Here is a 21,424-nt window from a genome sequence, read left to right on the forward strand (position 1 = left end):
GTTCTCTATATTACGTAAAGAGGTTTGTACTTATTTTTAATATTCCTGTGTAAATAAATATTTATGATTTCAACAGTATACAGTATTCAGTCCTGCAAAAGCTCAATTTTATTCTTGTATATAGAAACATTTTCAATATTGGCCAGTAACAGATCAGGCAACATAGAATTCGTCTTCATGGAGGTTGATATCATTATCAGTTATCATTATCATTAGCCAGATTTTTACTGTAGTTTACGACACATGACAATGACAATTACAGAGTAAAATGTTTAGCTAAACAGATAAAAAGACAGTAACAAGGAATTTAATAACAGAACAGAAGTGACTGAATTAATAAATGATTATTTTCATTCTGATGTTAGCGTGAACAGAGATCAGTCAAGTGAAGAGATGATGAGGAAAAGCTGTAGAGCTATGTATAGTAGAAAATGTCAAATTACGTCAGTGTGAAGGGTTTTATGTAATATGTTAAATGAGCAGAAAGACGACTTAGAAACTAAAGGAGCTGCTTGAATAACATAAATGAATGACATTTAATTAAGACAGAATTTAGTTAGTTGTGACGTTTTAACGCTGTTTAACTCTAATCCTCATCTCTAATCCTAAAACTTTCACCCTGAGCATCCTTCCTGTGCTGTTCATGATGCTGAATGTAAAGTCACTAACCAAATGGAACTGTTAGTTATCATTCTCCAGTTCTGGAGTACTTCTCCTCACTGAGTAGAGTAGCCACATCCTGAAAAAAAAAACACAGGATATTATCACTTTATACACTATACCAAACACCCTTGTACACAAACACATGCTTACAGACTACAGACTTACTCTCAGAGGACCTGGCTACAGGCTTCAACCATCTGAACCTGTCACTTCTGTAAAATACACAAAAATAAACATTCTATACATTTTACACTCTTGGTTTACCGGAATGAGTATTAGTTTTTCAATTTAATAGACTTTCACATATGGAGTCTTACACTTCTCCCGAGTCCTTTGTGTTACATACAGGGCACGATTTTGTTTAAAAAAACAAAACAAAAAACTCAGAGTGTAGCTAGCTGCTTTTCAAACGGAAACCCATCCACACTGCTTAATCCTATTTATATCACTATATCACAATTACTAAGCAAAATGTAGGAATCAAATGTAGGATCGGGCTTGGCTCCTCTGTTTTCGCGTTACCATTTTTTCCCCCCTGTTTTTCCCCCTACTTCATATTTCCAGTGTTTGCCTCTCCCTCTCATTTCTCTGTCTGTCTGTGTATGTGTGTGTCTCTGGGCATAGCACTCCAATTCACGCCTCTTCCTGATTAAGTGAACACAACTACTTCCCATCTCCTCATCAGATGGCATGAATTTAAACTCCGGTCCTCGAGCCACTCGTGGCCAGATCGTTCCGGCTTCCAGTGCAGTATCACCTTCTCGTGTTTTTGTTCAGCTTTGTGGTTCACAGACAGCGTTTGACTGCCACACTGCCAACCTGAGTCCGAATACCAGCCCTGACAGTTGCACCAAGCCATACTCGTTTCCCACACACTCCTATCCTCTCCAACCTTCAATAAAACCCGTTTATCCTTTTGCCCTTGTGTCTGTGTTCTGCTTCTGAGTCCCACATCCTCTTTGGATATAACAGAATGGTCTGGCCAACAGGGATCCAGCAGATCCCCTGCACTCAGCTCTGTCAAGCCATAATGTTCTCCTTGGCCAGCAGGACCAACGGCTCCGTGAACTCACCGAAAGCAACTGCACCGTGGCGAGCCAGATCAAGCTCCTCAGCCAGCACCTTAACCACATCTCCTCCCAAATGGTCCAGACGCCCCCTAGCCCCAGCCCGGTCAGCCCGTACCTGCAGCCTCCTCTGCTCCCTTTCCCAGCCCCCCACGGCATAAAGCCCATGTTCCTGACCCTGAACCTTTAGCGGGTGATCTAGACAAATGTAAGTCCGATCCTCTTCCAGTGCACCATCTTGTTCGCCCAGTGCCCACATGTGCCATGACAAAGCCAAGGTCTCCTACATAATGGGCTGCTAAGGAGGAAAAGGAGGACGACAGAGCTGGCTGCCACGGCCATCTGGGACAGGCAGCCAGCTCTGTGGTCCTCCCTTTCCTCCTCCAACGCCGAGCTAAGGAGGGTCTTTGACCATCCTGTTAAAGGAAAGGAGGCCGCCAAACACCTGCTCAAATATGGCAGAATATTTGGTGGACTTCTGCATCCTGGCCACCGAGTCCAGCTGGAATGAGATGGCTCTCCAGGGGGTGTTTCTGAATAGGCTCCACAAACACACGAAAGATGAACTGACCCTCAAGGATGAGTTGGACTCCATTGACTGGCTGATCTCCCTCACCATCAGGCTGGATAACCACATGTGGGAATGGCACAGGGTGAGAACCAGCCGGCCCCATTCTTCACCTGTCCTCCATCTGCCCTCCCACTCACCGGACACCGTGACCCTTGAGCAGCCGTCCAGGGCCCCTGCCGAGCGTGGTTGAAGATTGAAGGCGGGTCAGGGCCTGTACTGTGGGCAGCTGGGTCATTTTCTGGCAACATGCCTGCTCTGGACAAAAGGGGGGCTCACCAGTAGAGAGGAGGCTGCTGGTGAGCTGAACCTCCCCTGCCTTGGTCCCCCTACTCCATCTCCAAATCCAAGCCACATTGTATCACAGCTAGCTCTCCATTCCCCTGCTCACACTTGCTCATACTGGTCAACTCGGGCGCCGACAGCAGCTTTCTGGATAAGGAGCTGGCTTCACTGTTAATATCCTGGATGGGAGATTCTTGGCTCTTATAACCCACTGTACTATCCCGTTACTTCTGGTCCTATCGGGCAACCACTGTGAACATGTCCAGCTGAACTTCATTTATTTCTCTTGTACTCAGTTGGTGTTGAGACACTCGTGGCTGAGGAAGCACAACCCCCCACATAGTTTAGTCAGCAGGGAAGATAACCAAGTGGAGTTCCTTCCATCACTCATCCTGTCTGCAATCGGCCGTGGCGGCAGGGTCTCCGCCGGCCTTGGCTCCCCCTGACCTCTTGGCCGTGCCTCCTGATTACCATGACCTGGGAGAGGTCACCTGGAAAGAGGCCATCGAGAAGTACATCAATGACTCCCTCGCTGCAGGCATTATCTGACCCTCCACTTCCCCCTGGGCGTCCGTCAGATCCTGAAACGGATGCTAGAGAACCCTCTGTTCCTGAAAGCGGAAAAGCGCGAGTTCCATGCCTGCTCGGTCAGCTTCCTGGGGTACGTCAATGACAGTGGGCAGGTGAAGACCGACCCTGAAGCAGCTACAACAGTTCCTGGGGTTCACTAACTTTTACTGTCGCTTCACCAGGGATTACAGCCGGGTAGCGTCACCCCTAACCAGGCTCATCTCCACTCGCTTTATTTGAACCCCTGAAGTGGATCACGCCTTCGCCGAACTCAAAGTTGTCACCTCTGCCTCCATGTTAATTCAGCCTGATCCCTGTCGACAGTTCATAATGGAGGTAGATGTCTCGGACTCGGGGGTGGGTGCAGCCCCAGACCAGAAACTGCACCTGTGGGCCTTCTTCTCTCGCCGTCTGTCCCCCACCGAGCACAACTACAACATAGGGAGTTGTGAATTGCTGAAGGCCCAGCTGATGCTCGAAGAGTGGAGACACCGGTTCGAGGGGGCTGAGCAACCCTTCATTGTATGTACCAATCAAAAACATATATAAAAGGAGGCAGCTGTTAATCCACTGATCCTGGGGACAAATTGGCCAGGGTTTCGACCATTAGAGAAAGAAATGTTTATAGATAGGTCCTGCAGTAGTGAGAGGTGGTGTGGAATGTGCACAGGATTGGCTGGGGAGGGGTGCCACGGCCGTCAATGTCAGCTCCATGTCAGGGGGACACAGAGAGTGAGGAGGGGCTGCTCCTCCCCTCTTAGCAGGGATTCTCCTCGGGGATTTCCCCTTGGAGCAGTCACACTACAAGACCCTGAGGCATGCCTTTGACCAAGTGAGAGTAATCGATGGTCAGCAAATTCAGCCTAATGTTGTGCTCTCCCACCCCTATTTTTCAATCATTAATGATGGGTTATATCGAGCTTATATCGGACACTCAAACACAGGAAGAAACGACCCAAATCGTTGGTCCCAAAGAGCCGTTGGGAAGGGTTATTCCAGGCGGCTCACCATAATCTGATGGCAGGGCACTTAGTACAGGACAAAACACTGAACTGGCTCATTTCTATTGGCCGGGCATTCGCGGCGATGTTCACAGGTGGTATCTGGCATGTCGCGAATGCAGCTGGTGAATCCACCTGCTACCCCAAAAGTGCCATTGCAACCCTTCCATAATCAAGGTCCCCTCTGAAAGAATTGATATGGACCTCGTTGGGCCATTAGATCAGACTGCACAAAGGCATCACTTTGTGCTAGTTCTAGTGGACTATGCAACGCGATACCTGGAGCCAGTGGCCCTACGTAACATCTCAGTGTGCAGTGTCTTGGAGGCACTCTTCCATGTCATCTCCTGAGTTGGGATCCTGAAAGAAATCCTAACTGATGAGGGCACATCTTTCATGTCACAGACACTACATGAGCTGTACAAATTGTTGAGAATTAAATCGATTTGCACCAGTGTTAACCATTCACAGATGGATGAGCTGGTTGAACGGTTTAATAGAACACTAAAAACATGATTTTTAGGTTCATTCCTGACTATGCATGGAATTGGGATAAGTGGCTAGAGCCCCTGTTATTTTGCAGTACAAGAAGTCCTGGAAGCCTCCACGGAGTTTTCCCCGTTCTAATTATTGTACAGGTGGATGGCTCGCGGCATCCTCAATGTCAACTGGGAAAATTGAGAGGAGGGGCCTTCGAACAGTAAAAATGAAATCCTGGTCAGCCTCCTGGTCAGCCATGTCTTCCGGCTGCACGGTATCACCCAGGACACTGTCTCAGACTGTGGACCACAGTTCATTTCTCAGGTATATAAGTCATTTTGTAATGCTCTCAGTGCCACTGTAAGTCTGTCCTCAGGGTTTCACCCTCAGGGCAATGGTCAGGCGGAACAGGCCAATCAGTTGGAAGCAGGGTGTATCACAGGTACACTCAACCTGGAGCTCCTAGCTAGCCTGGATCAAGTACAACCAGAACTCCCTGTCCAGTACAACCACTGGTATGTCCCCTTTGAGTGTTCTCTGGGCTATCAGCCTCCTTTGTTTCCCATCCAGGAGAATGACATTCAGTTCCCTTTGTGCAAGCCCACATTTGCCGCCGCTGCAAGGTATGAAGAGAGGTCTGGCCGTTGCCTGGCTGACTGCCATCGGCCTCCTGCACCCAACTACCAGCCAGGTCAGAAAGTGTGGATCTCATCCAATGATATCCCGCTTAAGACTAACTCCAAGAAACTCTCTCCTCGCTATCTATCTTCATCATTGAGAGCGTTATTAACCCCTGTTGTCAGAATCAAGCTCACCAGATCCATGCGAATCCACCCTTGCTTTCATGTTTTCCCGACTAAAGCTGGTCCACATCAGCCCTCTGACCCAAGTTTGAGCCCCGGCCCCAACGCGCCGAGCCACGCTCCTTTCCCACACACTCCAATCTACACCAACCTTCAATAAAACCCATTTAACCTTCTGCCCTTTTGTCTGTGTTCTGCTTCTGGGTCCCACATCCTTGTTGGAATACAGGAATAAGTATTTGGAACTGGAAAATATTTCACAGGGGTTCAAACCTGAAATTCACCCCTCTATCTTTATGAAATATCAATAGCTATTCATACTAAATTGTACCATCTACTGTCAGTCTTAGGAAATGCATTTATTTATTTCAGTGAAACAGGAATAAAATGTATCTCCCCTGGTGATTCAGACATGCACACTCACACACACACACACACACACACACAGTGTATAAACTTACAATCAATGTGCATAATCGGAGGACATCAGAGGTTTCATGGGTGTGTATGTGTCAACAGCAGATCCTTGAACATTCTAGGGTGTAAATCAGAGTTTAGGGAAGTAAATATGGAATGGTGCATGATAACGCACGCACACAAAGACTGTATACATACCTGCAGAGTCTCATATTCCGAGGACATATTCATGGAATTCAGGGATGTGTATGTGTCATCATCTCCAGGCGTTGGAATACTCTGATAGAAGTGAAAACTTCTTTAGCATTTATTCATATTCATTCTTTATGTAGAGCTTGATGAAGATAAAGACATAAAGTGAAACGTTCTCTCAGTACCTGAATGTCTGTGTCTCTCTCTGTTCCTCTCTTCCTCCTGTTCACACAAATGACATAAAAACATGGCTGTTCAATCTGTTCCTGCTTCATTCAGCTAATGTTTAACACTGGATTAATTTTATTGTACAGATTCACTGTAATGATGAAAGAATTCGGTCACTCACTTAATGCACAGAACAGCAGTAAGAAGAGAGAGAAGCAGAACAGGAATGAGTACAGCAGCTCCCCATACAGCATGCAGCTTCCACACCTCAGCTGAGTGAAATCAAGTTAGTTCCTGTTATCACTTCCATTATAACAGTTATAAACAGCTGTTCACTCAGTTCACTTTCTCTCTTGAAAAATGACAGCTTGTCATTTTACAGAGAAACCAGAATGTGCAAACTCCTCTGTCCTGAAGACTTTCCAGTGTCTGAAAAATTACTGACTGTCTCACTAGAGACTCCATCCATAAATGTTAATGCTAATCTCCTTACAATTTGTATCTATTTATAATTAGTATTAGTAGTATTAGATTATGTGGAGCGTCAGCCATACAAGTTCCTGTGTAAGTTGTTACTATAGAAATGATAAAGTATTAGAACCAATGTATTAATATAAAGCTATGATTTGTATCGCAGCTGGAACTACTGTCAGAGCTGCTGTGATTAATTTTCTATCAGTGCTTGGTATAATCAGTTAAAATTGTTTGATTGTAGATTCTAGAAAGCATCATTTCTGAATTGTTGATGCAGAGAAGGTGGTGACCACTGATCACTTCACATGTAAAGAAACATCCTAATTAAACAGTTATTTTAAAGCATGACACTTACGTAACACATCCAGGTGTGTTGGTGTAGAGTTGTGCTGTCCCAGCTGATTGCGAGCAGTGCAGTAGTACAGTCCGCTGTGCTGGTAGCTGATGCTGCTGGTGCTGTAATTCTGGCCTGTTGTCAGCAATGTCTCTGCATCTGCTCTCTGCTTAAACCAGGAGTAGGTGAGAACAGGAGGGTTTGCATCACTGCTACAGCTCAGAGTCACTGAACCCCCCTCCACTGTGTCTCCAGAGGAAAGAACCACTGCTCTGGTGCTTTTAGGGGAATCTGATTAGAAATAAAATACCTGGCCGGTCATCATCAGGATCAGGATCAGCATTTGATACAGATATAGATGTACTATGATTGATGAGAGTAAAATCCACACTCACACACTGGAGGAGAGAGGAGACTGTCGTTGCCTTCAACAGCACAGCTGTAACTGACCGAACCACTGACTGCAGCTACAGAGCAGGAGGCAAATTTACAGTCAGACACACGCTGTCCGTTCTTGTACCAGATGTAAGTGGGGTTGTTAGACAGAGTGCAGGGGGTGATACAGCTCAGTGTTACTGTTTCTCCGTCTGTTGTTGTTGAACTCACTATCACCTGCAGACCTGAAATAATGAGGAAATTTTTCTAGTGAAAGTTTAGACATCTTTAGGTAGACTGACTGTTTTTATCATCACCAACATTGCAGAAAGACAAGGCGAGATCGTAAAGTAAGTAAAACCATTTCCACATTGTTTCTGTGAAATATATTTATCTTTGCCTAAAGTAGAGATGTCAGAATACACTATATGGCCAAAGGTCTGTGGACACCTGACCATCACACCTATATGAGCTTGTTGGACATCCCATTGTTTATTCACTGAGCTCTTCAGTATGACCCATTCTAGTAATATTTGTTTATCACAATGATAAGAACTCAGCGTTACCTGTGACAGACAGAGAGACCCCAGAGTCACCGGTGTAATTACCCCCATCGGTGTAGAATCTGAATCTGTATGTTTGAGCGTCTCTCTCTGTCAGATTAGTGATTCTCAGACTACAGTTATTCTGGGAGCTGTGTGTGTACTGCACTCGGCCCCGATACTCCTCATCCTCTCTCACATCCACAGCCTCAGCGTCAGCCTGCACTTTAATGAACCACACTGATTTTATCACTGTGTGGCCTGCAGGGTGTTTATATGAGCAGGGGAGATCAATCGATGAGTCTTTCAGAGCACACACATGATCAAGAGTGTAAGTCACACCCCAACACTCTTTACCCAGTACACCTGAAACACACAGAGAGGTACACACTCTGAGTTCTGTGGAATAAATCTAATACAGATACAAGGTGGACAAATGATAAAGTTCGTCTACTGGGCAATTGAAGCTCCAGTGTGCTGCCCAATCCCATGCAACTTAATTGACTAGGCTAAAATGTGTTAGCTAACATAATATAATGACGTATGGTGAGCTAATTAGCTAGCTGCATACACGATAAGGAGATGAACAAGTATATGAATTCCCAGGGAGGGACGACTGTGTAGCCACGGTCCTTATCCTCTCCTGATAAAATGTTTGTGTCCTCGACAAAAAAGAGATACCAAGTCATTGGTAAACATTTCAGCTATAATCTGTGGCGCTGACTCTAGTTAGTTATTAAGTCATAACCGTCACTTGATTATTACTTACTGAGTAATTACCCAGTATTCCTTAGTAGCTAGTAGCAGCGAAGTGGGTGTTAATGTAGTACTACTCATTCATTCCTGCTTAGTCCCTGCATAGTTACCTATTAGTTATTGAATAGAATTGTAAAGAGTCTCCAAATATTTGTCTTTTTTTAAATATACTCTGATACCTTCACTTGAGTAAAATGTTGTAGAATTACTGTTATATGAAATAAAAATATTAGAGTAAATAGTTAATGAGTTAAAACTTCCTTAAATGTTTAATTATCAGCAGAGGTTTGATGCTGAAGGACAGATTGACTCTGACACTTACACACTGGGGGAGAGCGGTGTAAACTCTCATATACTTGACAGGAGTAGCTGCCCCCATTAGATGGACGGGTGGAGTCGAGCACAATGGAGGTGTCTCTGGTAGATCTGCTGAATTGGCCATTCCTGTACCAGGAGAAACTCTGTGTACTGAGGCTGCAGGTGGAGCTACAGGTCACTTTCACTTCTCTCTGTCCTACAGTGTTAGGATCCACTTTCACCTGCAAGTCTACACACAATTCACATCATGTACCATAATTCTGTAAATACTACATAACTGAAATACATATTATGTATTACTACATATATAATATAGTATGTGTGTGTTAGTTACCTGTAACAGTCAGATGAACTCCAAATGAGGCTGATATCCAGTCACTTCTCTGTGTTTTAAATCTGAAATTATAAACTCCAGAGTCATTCCCACTCACATTCCTCAGTGTCAGCTCACAGTCAGACGTCACTGTGCTTACAGACACTCGTCCTGAGTATTGTGGATCTTTGCTCAGGACTCGTGCTTCTCCTTCAGAGCTCTGGACTCGATACCACTCTCTCTGTGTGACACTGGAGTGATCAGGTGTTCTTAATGTACAGGAGATTTTTACTGTAGATCCAGTAACGGCACAGAGACTCTGAGAGGAGAGAATTACACTGTGCTGAGCCTGAACTCCTGGAACACACACACACACATACACATGTAAACAATTTATTTATTTCCACTCAGCAAGCAGTAATGCAGCAGGTAAATAATAGAGTTGCAGAAAACTCCACCATCCTACAGTTAAAACACAGACTGTCCTGAGATGATCAAGGGTGTAAATAACAGCACCTTCTCCATATATAATGGCTGCCAGTGATAGACACTGAACAGTATTTTGCTAGCTGTTTAGCTATCCTTTTAGGCACCCCTACCAGCTGTAAGCCCCTGATGACCGGTCTATGGACACGCCCTAAGCTGCGATTTATGAAGACCAAAAGTCTGTGTTTGTAGCCAAGCTTTGAGATGTTATTCAGGAGCAGTTGGTACTTGATAACCTTAGTCATGAAGGCTTCGTCGAGGCTATAGTCAAATGTCCAGCCTATCTCTAGAACAAATACCTGTCTGAACTCTTCATTTACACACATACCAGAAGCAGAAATTAAAATAAGTCTTAAACACACTATACAGTGATTCCTGCACTGACCAGCAAGAATGTAACCACAATTGTAATCACTGCTGCTGCTGCTGTTCTCAGTCACACACAGCGGGTGAGTCAGTGATGTATGAAAATGAAAAATTTTTTTTTAAAATGTTATGAGGGTTTATAGAATTAACAATACAAATAAACTCACACAGATAAAGAAAGACATAGGACATTATTGTATTATATATGTGATTTGATATCTGTAAATGTTAAATGATTTTTAATCAGTTGCAAGGATTCATTTTGTCTCTTGCTCCATCACTCTCGTCTTTTCCTCTGCAACATCCTAACAAATGCTATTTCCTGCAACCATGTCTTGTCAAATTTCAACGGATGTGTTGAGAGCTTTTCTGAACTGTTGCAGTAGTGACACAACAGCACAGAAAAACAATCGAAAGTGCTGAAATATTTTAAAAGTTTACCTGATAGTAACACGAGGATTGCTGCTACTGCAATATTTCTCGACATTCTGTAAAACACTGTGATATCGGCCTTCGGACAGCTGACACTTCCACAGATCCACCACATGTAGAATTTAGAAATATCCTTGGAAATAAAAAATAAATCTATCTTAATTTTTATCTTACTGAATATTAACAGCCTTAATCAGCCTGTTCCTCCTTCACTCGTACTGCACTTGTAAGCCGTGATGAGCTTCTTTATGATACTAGAGACAAGGAAGTTGAGTGTGCTTTCACATCACGTTATCTTTCTCTTTTCTGTTTCCTTCTTTACAAGAGATATTCAAGTGTGATTAACTCCCATATCTTACTCTATATTCCTTTATTTTGTGCTTTAAAAAATGTCTCTTTATCTTAATTTCTTTGTCTAAACCTAGTTACAAAATGTACTGTGCCCTGATTTTAGTTTTTGCTTCTCTTTTATTTCCTCTGTTATGACTGTGTGTCTGTCTCTGTTCCTTCGAAAGGCTGTGAGTGCTGACTAGTCAGGTTTCAGTTTGTTTGAAACGATTATGCCAGTCACTGCAAGGTGAAAAGGTGAAAATAAAGCTTGCTATGTAAATTAAATGGATTTGTGAATGTCTCCTGTTCATGCCAGAAACTTTTGTTTTACAGGTGCATGATGGGAGTAGGGCTGGAGGAGGAATGTGCTGTGATGTTTTTTTGATGGAGAAGTGATGTTTGGTGATGGACGCCCAATTGACTTCAGTTATCAGAAGCTACAATTTTATTCAAAACACTAACTCTGTGTAGCTTTTGAAGAATATATGACACCTCAAAACAAGAAAACAAGCAATCACATTAAACCGGTTGAAGCTCTGAATACGAACAACTTTACTCCTAAAACATTCGTAAATGTGATCTCACTAATGTGAACCTCGACTGATCACTTATTTATTTCAATTACACACAAATTCAAGGAACGTTTTGTGAAACTCAGTTGCTTGATAATAATGAATTGAAGGAAAAGCAATTCAAAACTAATCCATGAATTAAAACAAAGAACACTAGCCATTCAATTAGGACAAAAGTAAAGGCGTCCTATAAAAGGAGGAAGAATTAGTGTGTGTCTAAGGAAGCTGAAGCGTTGCAGTGGCTGAGCTGCATTACTGGAAGATTCAGCACATACTGTGATTAGGAGACATGCTTTTACAGTTTAGTTTCCATTTTGTCTTTTTTTTTTTGTTTTCTTATTTAGTCTTGTGGGAGGAGCTAAATGTAACTCAAATGTGCCACGTATGCACTTTTTTATGCACTAATTTATGGCTGATGAGTACGAAGAAAACCAGCAAGACTTTTGTAAATCTGGTGAGAATTATTAGTTTGCTTTGGCCTACAAAAACATTTACACACAACTTTACTAAAAGAAAAATGAAGAAAATGTATGTTTTGATTTTATGAGGGAGTTTATGTTGGAGTTAAGGCAAGTTGCATTGTCTTACAATCAAATTTGGTCTCTTCCAATGTGGCGGATGTATTGATATATCACAGTAGCTAACAACAGCAGCTAATGCAACATCTACCTTTTTTCCATATGTATGTTAGAATGAGCAAAGAAAATATTTGTTTCTGATGTGCACCACTTTGGAAGGAAATGATGATAAGTTCATTATGCATGTTACTCACTTGTTCACAGGCTTTGGTAACAGACAGAGAGGGAGAACATGTTTGCTGAATTAATACACATGTATTACACACAGACACACACCCACACCCACCTGATGGGGGTCTCCCTGTAGGAGATTTGTGCGATGCTCAAGATCAATTTGGAACTGCGGTGAAACATTTCTGCAGGATGACAGAAGAGAAACAGAAGAATTTAGCACAGTTACTGTAACCTAAAAGAAACACCGAAACTGATAAAGCTAAAATACCATCAACATTATAGCACAAACAGCCTTGACATATTATTATTGACTTTATCATTATTTAAATGAGATCATCATACTTTTTTTATGTTGTAAAATTGGAGGAATAGTCTATTTACAAATTGACCCTTAGAGTGGCACTATATTATCATCTACATCACTTCCAGCTTTATGCCAAACTACCCTAAAAAATATAATGATTATTGAAAATGGCTCCATATTATTACAGCATCCAGCTAATGCTCTGTGCAGTGTTCTGTCCAAAAAGCCACGACTCAAAACACGAGTGCATCCGGCTTGAGTATCGATGACCATAAATTATAGCAAAGTTTATCAGGACATTTTTAATGAAGATTGCTAATGGCATGAACACAAAAACAAGTTAGAGTTTAGAGTTTAGTTAGAAATTCATCCTCTTAAATAATAAAAACCAACTCTTCTATTAAACACTAGTGTTCAGGATTTATCTTGGATATAAACTGGCTCTAGACAATTCAGAATAAAGCAGAAGATTCTAAATGTTTACAGAAAGAGTATTACTGAAACTCCTAGAGGATATAGTCCACTACACAGCCATTGTTTCACACTCACACAGGGAGCAGGAAGTCTATTATGAACTTCTGTTATTTTCACATCCATTTTTTGGATTGGTGTGTGTGTGTGTGTGTGTGTGTATGATATACGTACCTTTGTCTTGAATTGCAGCTTTCTGGTTGCTTTGAAGCATTGAGATACTCACACTATCTGTGTTTGTGAAATTTTGAGTCTTGGAATGGTATAATGGAGCAGTAGCTGTGAGCCACGCCTCTGTGATGTCATAATTATTGGGGGTCACTGCTCATGGCACCCAATTCATCATATTAAAGTTTTTAAAATCACTACACTTACATTTTACACCAAACAGCAAGGGACCACTTTGACTTTGTGTTCAGTGCTTTATTTTATGGACCTAATACTACTATTCAAATATCAGGCCCATTATTTTTAATTTATTGAGGTTTGGATTAAATCCATTCAAAAAGTGACCAGTTAATGAGGATAAAAACAATAGGAACGCAATAATAAATATAACAGCCTCATTTGCTTTTTTTAAATTTTGGTGGCTTGCTATTTTAACCACTGTGCCAAAAAAAAAAAAAGTGAAGTTTCCAGTATGAAGTCAACTTTTAAAAAAAAACAATTCTTGCTCTTTATTATTGCTAATAAAATCTTCCTGATATACACATTACTTTCCATTTAACTTTGTTTACTTGCACTTATTATATTGATGTATTTCTGAATGGAATTTTCCCCAATCACTCTTTTTTATTTCAAACATGACACTTTTCAGAATGAGGAAGCTTTGTGTTGTTTAGTGACAGTGGGAAGTGAGTAATTTGGGAAGTGGGAAGTGAGTAAAACTGAGATGCCTTAACACTGAAAGAACTCTTACTACACCCTGATTGTTTTATCCATGAGAAGTCACTAGGTTATTATACCGGTGCATTTGTTTATGAGCATGCTAAACACATTTTTATTCTATGATTAAAGGTTTTCAGGAGAATGAATTCCAGAGGATAGGACAGGTAATGGGGTTGCCAGATTGGGTAAGTTTTACCAAATGTTCATCGGTCACCGAGATCTTGTTTTATTAGCAAGTAATCAGAATGAAATCTAATAAAGTGCAGACAGTGTGTCTATGATGTACAGAAACATTTCTATTGTAAAAAAAAAAAAATATTGTAAAGGTCTGGAGAGTGAAAGGGGGATTATGGAGTAGTTAATGTCTATACATCAGAAATACCTTGTTTCCCATGCAAAGACTGTGAAGCTAAGCTAACCAAGCTTCTCCTTTAAGTATTTGGTGCATAATTGAGGAGAGTCAGAATCATTATAACATAAAAATATGTTATTGGTCTGGTGAAAGAGAGATGGCTGTCACAATGGACTGTGCTGCCTTAAGAGCAGAATAACATCTGTGGCTTAGCCGGGAATTATTGTCATGAGGATGTATACTAAATAAAAATCAATGCAAGATCTGTGTAATTAAATTGATGTGTGACATGCTCATGCATTTTGTGTGGATGCCAGAAATCGCACCATCTACTGTTGGTCTTAGGAAATGCACTTATTTAATTCAGTCTGGTGATTAAACAAGTAATAAGCAATTTTTGAGTGTTTTATTTATTTATTTATTTGTTTGTTTGTTTGTTTGTTTGTTTGACTTGCATCAAGAGTTAAACCAGGTCCTTAACCATAGTTTTAGGTTTCTAGCTATAGGATTTCATAGAAAGCTATACCGTGAAATACATAATGCAGAAACAATGAGTATCACAGGATTTCTTAAAAAAAAAATTTCATTTCAAAAACTTTCCATTCTTCTAAGCTTTTAGGTCTTTACCACAATTTCCTGTTTTTCTTAGCTGTATTGCTAAACCTGACCACACTCATAACTATCACTGCATCTCCTCAGTGTAATAGTTAAAGCCAAGTATATTTGTGACCTTCATGTCCTAAAGGCCGGATCTAAAGGAAACAGAATAGCAGGCTTAAAACAAAACCTTGTAGGACACAATACTGAACTTTTCTACTCTTAGGGGCAATATCTTAAAATGCTATGGGCAAGAATCAAACTGTATCTAAGAGTTTTAAAACAGAGGCTTAAGAACAGCTATCTGAAAAACTTACGGACATGCCCCAAGCTTAGCAAAGGGTGAAGTAAAGGTGAGTGGCTCATCACAATAACAGACGTATATAACAGCAGATTATTACAGACTAAGCTGTGGCTATAATGGGAGAAGGACCTGAGAGCATCATTTTCCAGGAAGCTTTGTCGTTCATATAAAGGAACACTACTGTGTTACTGTTTCTGATTGATTTCTTTATTCCTATGCTCTGAAGCCTTAATCATTAAGCTTTTCAGAATTATTACTGAAATATAATAAAAGTTTTAAAATGACTAAAATACTTATAGCTCACAGCAGGACCTAGGATTTGTTTCATTTGTTTACATTCTTAATGTGAATGCTTTAATAAAAAAATAATAATAATAATTAAGAGCTGTTCTGCCCTTCTCTCATTATTTCAGTACACTGGGTAAGTGTACTGGGGTAGAAGGTAGGGAGGGTAGGGACTACATTTAATCTGGGTTTAGAACTACAGATTATTTTGGACTACAAACCCCATTATCCCAGGCACTATAAAGAGGAAATAGAAGTGGTTGGACTTCCTCTTTGTGGTGCCATGTGCCATGTCGGAGGTAAGAGTTGTGATCCATTGTGGTTACAGTGAGATTGTTAAATTAGTCTTAACAGACGTTTCTGTTTTCTGTTGTATGCAATTTGGTTTTATAACAGTTTTAAATGTTTTAATCATTGTAAATACATGGCAATCATGAATTATATTTTCTTTTTACAGATGATGCATGATTGCCCTTTACTTTTATTGAGAACTTTAGTGGATTACTGAGTTGTTACAAGAGATGACTTGAATGTGAATTAGAGTCTTTTGTTCTGAAGTGTTGGGTGATTGGCTTGATTGTGATATTGTGTTTTCTATTTTGTTTGTCTTTTATTTTTTTTTGGTTTTGTTTTGTTTCTGACTTGCAGGTTACAATAGAGGTCCGGTCCTTTAATGGGTGGCTGGCTTTGGTGAGTTGAGGGATAATTTGTAATGCTATAGCATACAAAGACATGCTATACAATTGTGTGCTTTCAACTCTGTGGTAACAGTTTCAGGAAGAACCACGTATGGGTGCGATGGTCAGCTGTCCACATACTTTAGGCCATACAGTGTATTAAGTAGACAGCTTTGTACCTCTTTTTAATTTGCTCTGTAAAGAAAAGTTTATTATGATTTGGAATTTCTGTATAGCATTCAGTCCAAAAAAAGGTTTTAGGCTCAATTTTATTCTTGTACACAGAAACATTTAAAACATTTTTCCAGTAACAGATCAGGCAAAGTAGAATCCAACTTAATGAAGATTGGTATTCCTTGCTTCGTTATCAATTATCATTATCCAGCTTTTCGCTGCAGTTTACAAGACATGAAATTGACAAATATTGGATCAGAACAGAGTCTCCAAATGTTTAAATAACTGAAAAATAAAGACATTAACAAGGAATTTAGTCAGCAGAACAGAAGTGACTGAATTAATCAGGGATTATTTCCCCACCGATGTTGGCGTGAACAGAGATCAGTCGAGAGAAGATACAATGATGAGGGAAAAGCCATAGAGCTATATCACGTAGAGAATGTTAAAAAATCTGAGCATGTAAAGGGTCATCCTAAGCCATCACACACATATGTGTATATAATATATTAAATGTGCAAAAAGACAATTGAGAATCTAAAGGAGCTGCTTGAATAATGACACTTGCAAAAGAAGAAAAATATTTTGTTGTTACGTCTTAATGTTGTTTAACTCTACTCCTCAAGTCTAATCCTAAAACTCTCACACTGCATCGTTCCTCTGCTGTTCATGATGCGGAATGTAAAGTCACTAACCACACGCAACTGTTAGCTATCATTCTTCGGTTCTGGAGTACTTCTCCTCACTGAGTCGAGTAGCCACATCCTGAAAAAACATCACATTATACACTGTAACAAACATCCTTATGCACCCACACTTAGAGACTACAAACATACTCTCATTTGATGTGATCTTATACATTTTACAGTGTTGGTTTACATGGGGTTAAAGTACACACACACACACACACACACACACACACACACACACACACACACACACACACACACACACAACAGATTTACCCTCAGTGTATCATAGTCAGAAGACATGGTTGCAGGGTTCAGGGTTTGGTAAGTGTCACTGTCAGAGAGGTGAACGTTCTAGGAGGAAAACAAGAGTTTAGAAAACGACCCCCTGAAATGGAAGAAACACTCTGTGTATGGTAACTAACACACACAGAGGCAGAAACACTGTATACTTACTTGCAGAGTGTCATAATCCGGGGACCTAGTCGTGGGGTTCAGTGCTTTGTATGTGTCCTCTCCTGGTGTTGGAACAATCTGAGAGAAATGAAGAGAAAACATTATTCAAGAACAGCTTTATAGGAAGTAGATGAGCTTGATGAAGACACACACAGAGGGCCATATTCAGAAGCGAGGAGATTTGTGTATATTTGAGAGATTTGCAACACTTCCTTAGTTGTCACAGTCACTTCCTGTTCCCACAAAGTAAAAAGCTCTGAACTGCCTCCCGCCAAGTCTCCCTGAAACCATTCTCCCTGGATCATGTATAGTCACCCCAATCAGATAGGTAGTCATGGACAACATCCTTAGGGTGCAACAAGAAGAACCCATATCACCAGAATGAGTTCACGTACTATGTGACACCTGCTCACAGATCTGTTTGCTTACACCAAGCCGTCCATGGTCTCAGATAGCCATTGACTCTATTACCGATTTCCTCCTCTTAATAGGTAACACCATAATTCTAGCCATTTTTCATGGTTTTTCTGTCCTGCCACTTAATCCCTCTGCCTAAACGTCCCACAGCTGTGGAGACGACCGAGGTGACCTTTACCGTGATGTTTAGGCATTATGGTCTATCAAAAGACATTGTATCATATACAGTCAGAGTCTAGTTCGCTTCACTGGTATGGAAGACGTTTTACCAGACCTTAGGATACCATCTGCAGTCCAATGGCCTGGTTGAATGCTTGAAACAGAAGATCAGCAGATTCCCAATAACATATATTATATTGTCTCACAACTGGAGCTGCTCCCTCCTCCACCCCATTGTTAATATAGTCTGGAGAGCCCACAGAAGTCTTTGCAGTCAATGATTGAATGAGGAGAAGTGAGCAGACCAGGGAATCTGCACACATCCAGCTACAAAGAGCTATTCACGAGCAGGTCACCTCAACTGCGACAGGACTCTCCACCCAAGACCTAAACCTCAAGTTGCCATCAAAAAAGTAAAGTCACCGATTCAGTGGTCGTGACACAATTTAATCCAGTATCCCAGTTACAGAATAGCACCCATATTCCACGTCTCTGCCAAATTCCACTCTCGCTGAACTTCTGAATAGCAGTTGTTAATTTTGTCTGAGATCTGAATACCGCACACGCAGCATAAAGTGAAAAGTTCTCTCAGTACCTGAATGTCTGTGTCTCTCTCTGCTCCTCTCTTTCTCCTATTCACACACAGAACATAAAAACATGGCTGTTCCATCTGTTCCTGCTTCATTCAGTGAATACTTAACACTGGATTAAGTTTACGGTACAGATTCATTGTAATGATAAAGAATTCAGTCACTCACTTAACGCACAGGATGACGATAAGAAGAGAGAGAAGCAGAGCAGGAACGTGTGCAGCGGCTCCCCATACAGCATGCAGCTTCCACACCTCAGCTGAGCTCTCCTCGTCACCTGAGATAAAGCAGAGCTTTCAGCACATGTACAGAGGCAAATATTTACTGTGTTTTTTTTTTTTTTCCTTCTAAAAGCAGAAATGATATGAAACAAATCCTACTGAACATGTAAAAACTTTGAAATTGAATAATCTTCAGTCACTGGAGTTTGTGTTCACACTTCCTCCAGTATAATGGCTTTTATTAATCTCTTTTGACATTGCTTTTTGAAATTTTAGTAATCTTCTGCAAATAGAGCCTCATATCTTGTCTGACCCCACCTCATTACAAAAAGTAAAGATTTGTCTTGCAGCCAAAACTACTGTCAGAGCTGCTGTTATAGAAAATTAATCAACAACGTCTGACTGAGAATTGAAAATTCAACAGTGCTGTTGTATAATCAATTATCTCATTCCATTTATTGAAAATTATATACATAATAAGATTATAAACTTAACTTGAATAGAAAACATGTAAAATAGCAATTTAGCAATTCACAAGTAATGAAACATCCTTATTAAACACTTATCTTAATGCATACCACTTACTTAACACATCCAGGTGTGTTGGTGTAGAGTTGTGCTGTCCCAGCTGGTTGTGAGCAGTGCAGTAGTACAGTCCGCTGTGCTGGGAGCTGATGTTGCTGATGGTGTAATTCTGGCCTGTTGTCAGCAGTGTGTCTGCATCTGCTCTCTGCTTAAACCAGGAGTAGGTGAGAACAGGAGGGTTTGCATCACTGCTACAGCTCAGAGTCACTGAATTCCCTTCCACTGTGTCTCCAGAGGAAAGAACCACTGCACTGGTGTTTTTAGGGGAATCTGATGAGAAAGAAAAAACATGAATCAGCTGGTGTGTGTTCACGATCAGCATTTGATAGAGATATAGATGTACTATGATTGAGGAGAGTAAAATCCACACTCACACACTGGAGGAGAGAGGAGACTGTCATGGCCTTCAACAGCACAGCTGTAACTGACCGCACCACTGACTGCAGCTACAGAGCAGGAGGCAGATTTACAGTCAGACACACGCTGGCCGTTATTGTACCAGATGTAAGTGGGGTCGTTAGACAGAGTGCAGGTGGTGATGCAGCTCAGCGTTATGCTTTGTAAATCTGACACTGTTACTGCAAGGGGTGCCACTTTGACCTGCAGACCTGTGTGAGAGACTCACATCATTTGTTTTAGTGCTAAGAATACTGTCAATCCTGAGACACTAGCAAGACTCTTAAGCTACCTGTGACAGACAGAGAGACACCAGCAGAGCTGTCTGTTTGTATAGAGTAAGGGGATTTTAACCGGAGTTGATATTTTTTTGAGTCCCCTTCTGTTAGATTTTTCAGTCTCAGTGTGCTCCTGTTAGGTCTATCATTAAGAAACTCCACTCGCTCATCTGTATGACTCAGTTCTCTGTCCTGTGAGAGGAATATGACGTACCAGACAGGCTGCGGGGTGCGAAGCTGATCAGGGAAGGTGTAGTAACTGTGTATGTCCACTGATGAGCCAATCAGAGCACACATAGTCTGCGAGAAATAAGTCACACTCCAAAAACACCTGAAAACACCTGAAAACACACCGACCCAGTTGAATAAAACACACACAAAATTAGCACTACTAATAACGTACCATTGCTAATATTATTAACAACAATAACAAAAAAAAAACAAAAACACAGGAGTGGACAGTGCAAAAAAAAAAACAGAAGTGAAAAAAGGAAAAAGGGACAGTTAAAGCTAGCCTTTGACGGAGTAGCTAGAATAGCAGTCTCTGGGATATTGATGCGTGTCCTAAATTTTTGGTGTCATGATACTAAATAATCCCCAAGGTGGACAGAGGTGAACAGAGTAATCCCTGACTGAATATACAGATGCTTAGAGATGGTCCAGTGTCAAAAAGCAAGAAAGAAAAACATTAGTATCTTTCAGACATGTCCCAATAAATATAAGTTTATTGTAATCTAACAGAAGCTGCCAGTGAGATGATGACAGAGTGAGTGAAGTGTAAAGTGAGTTCTTACAGACAGCAGGAGAGCGAAGCTCCTCATGTCCTCTTACGGCACAGGAGTAGCTGCCTGCATCCTCACTACTGTCATACAGAGACAGTTCTTTTCTGTACTGGTTAGTAACACGCTGTCCGTTCTTGTACCAGATGTAAGTGGGGTTGTTTGACAGAGCGCAGGTGGTGCTGCAGCTCAGCTTCTTGCTCCAGCCGTAGTACCTGTCTGGTACTTAAACCTTCAGATCTGCAAGTAATAAGCATGGTTTGGTGTTGTTTTCAAATGTAGAATGTCTTTATAGCTAACTTATCCTTGCTCATACAGCATTACCATTACTCCAGGTTGGCCGGTGTATCTGCCTTGAGGATCATCAGTGTAGAATCTGAATCTGTATGTTTGAGCGTCTCTCTCTCTCAGGTTAGTGATTCTCATTCTACAGTTATTCTGGGAGCTGTGTGTGTGCTGCACTCGGCCCCGATACTCCTCATCCTCTCTCACATCCACAGCCTCAGCATCAGCCTGCTTTTTAATGAACCAGAACATT

General features: G+C 41.3%; 2 protein-coding genes across 2 annotated transcripts; both read right to left on the reverse strand.

The window, feature by feature from the left end:
* Nucleotides 1-10,808, reverse strand: LOC113547410 (B-cell receptor CD22-like). Its single transcript, XM_026947733.3, has 12 exons — nt 10,620-10,808; nt 9,348-9,683; nt 9,018-9,242; nt 7,964-8,305; nt 7,418-7,642; nt 7,044-7,313; nt 6,396-6,486; nt 6,232-6,268; nt 6,053-6,133; nt 5,899-5,972; nt 829-875; nt 1-739 (listed from the first exon to the last, which is right to left on the reverse strand). Exons 1-10 carry the CDS (start codon nt 10,723-10,725, stop codon nt 5,901-5,903), a joined length of 1,785 nt encoding a protein of 594 aa, XP_026803534.3. The 5' UTR covers nt 10,726-10,808; the 3' UTR covers nt 1-739; nt 829-875; nt 5,899-5,900.
* Nucleotides 10,809-16,117: 5,309 nt separating this feature from the next.
* On the reverse strand, nt 16,118-21,106 carry LOC113547412 (uncharacterized). The gene is made up of 8 exons (XM_053229366.1): nt 20,902-21,106; nt 20,122-20,448; nt 19,434-20,041; nt 18,796-18,904; nt 18,633-18,669; nt 17,462-17,539; nt 17,282-17,359; nt 16,118-17,081 (listed from the first exon to the last, which is right to left on the reverse strand). The coding sequence occupies exons 3-8, from the start codon at nt 19,753-19,755 to the stop codon at nt 17,031-17,033; spliced, it is 675 nt and encodes a 224-aa protein (XP_053085341.1). The 5' UTR covers nt 19,756-20,041; nt 20,122-20,448; nt 20,902-21,106; the 3' UTR covers nt 16,118-17,030.
* Nucleotides 21,107-21,424: the final 318 nt, after the last annotated feature.

This window comes from Pangasianodon hypophthalmus, chromosome 25 (genome assembly GCF_027358585.1).
Source record: "Pangasianodon hypophthalmus isolate fPanHyp1 chromosome 25, fPanHyp1.pri, whole genome shotgun sequence".
Lineage (NCBI taxonomy): Eukaryota > Metazoa > Chordata > Actinopteri > Siluriformes > Pangasiidae > Pangasianodon > Pangasianodon hypophthalmus.

What these genes read in the sequence shown, in the direction of transcription:
- LOC113547410 (XM_026947733.3), bottom strand. Translation starts at nt 10,725, where the DNA reads ATGTGGTGGATCTGTGGAAGTGTCAGCTGTCCGAAGGCCGATATCACA. An exon ending in AGTTCATCTGACTGTTACAG is followed by an intron (nt 9,243 to 9,347) that starts GTAACTAACACA and finishes AATTGTGTGTAG; the next exon opens with ACTTGCAGGTGAAAGTGGAT. An exon ending in CGGAATATGAGACTCTGCAG is followed by an intron (nt 5,973 to 6,052) that starts GTATGTATACAG and finishes TTTACACCCTAG; the next exon opens with AATGTTCAAGGATCTGCTGT.
- LOC113547412 (XM_053229366.1), bottom strand. Translation starts at nt 19,755, where the DNA reads ATGCTGATCGTGAACACACACCAGCTGATTCATGTTTTTTCTTTCTCA. An exon ending in AACACACCTGGATGTGTTAA is followed by an intron (nt 18,905 to 19,433) that starts GTAAGTGGTATG and finishes GCTTTATCTCAG; the next exon opens with GTGACGAGGAGAGCTCAGCT. An exon ending in AGAGAGACACAGACATTCAG is followed by an intron (nt 17,540 to 18,632) that starts GTACTGAGAGAA and finishes CATTTCTCTCAG; the next exon opens with ATTGTTCCAACACCAGGAGA.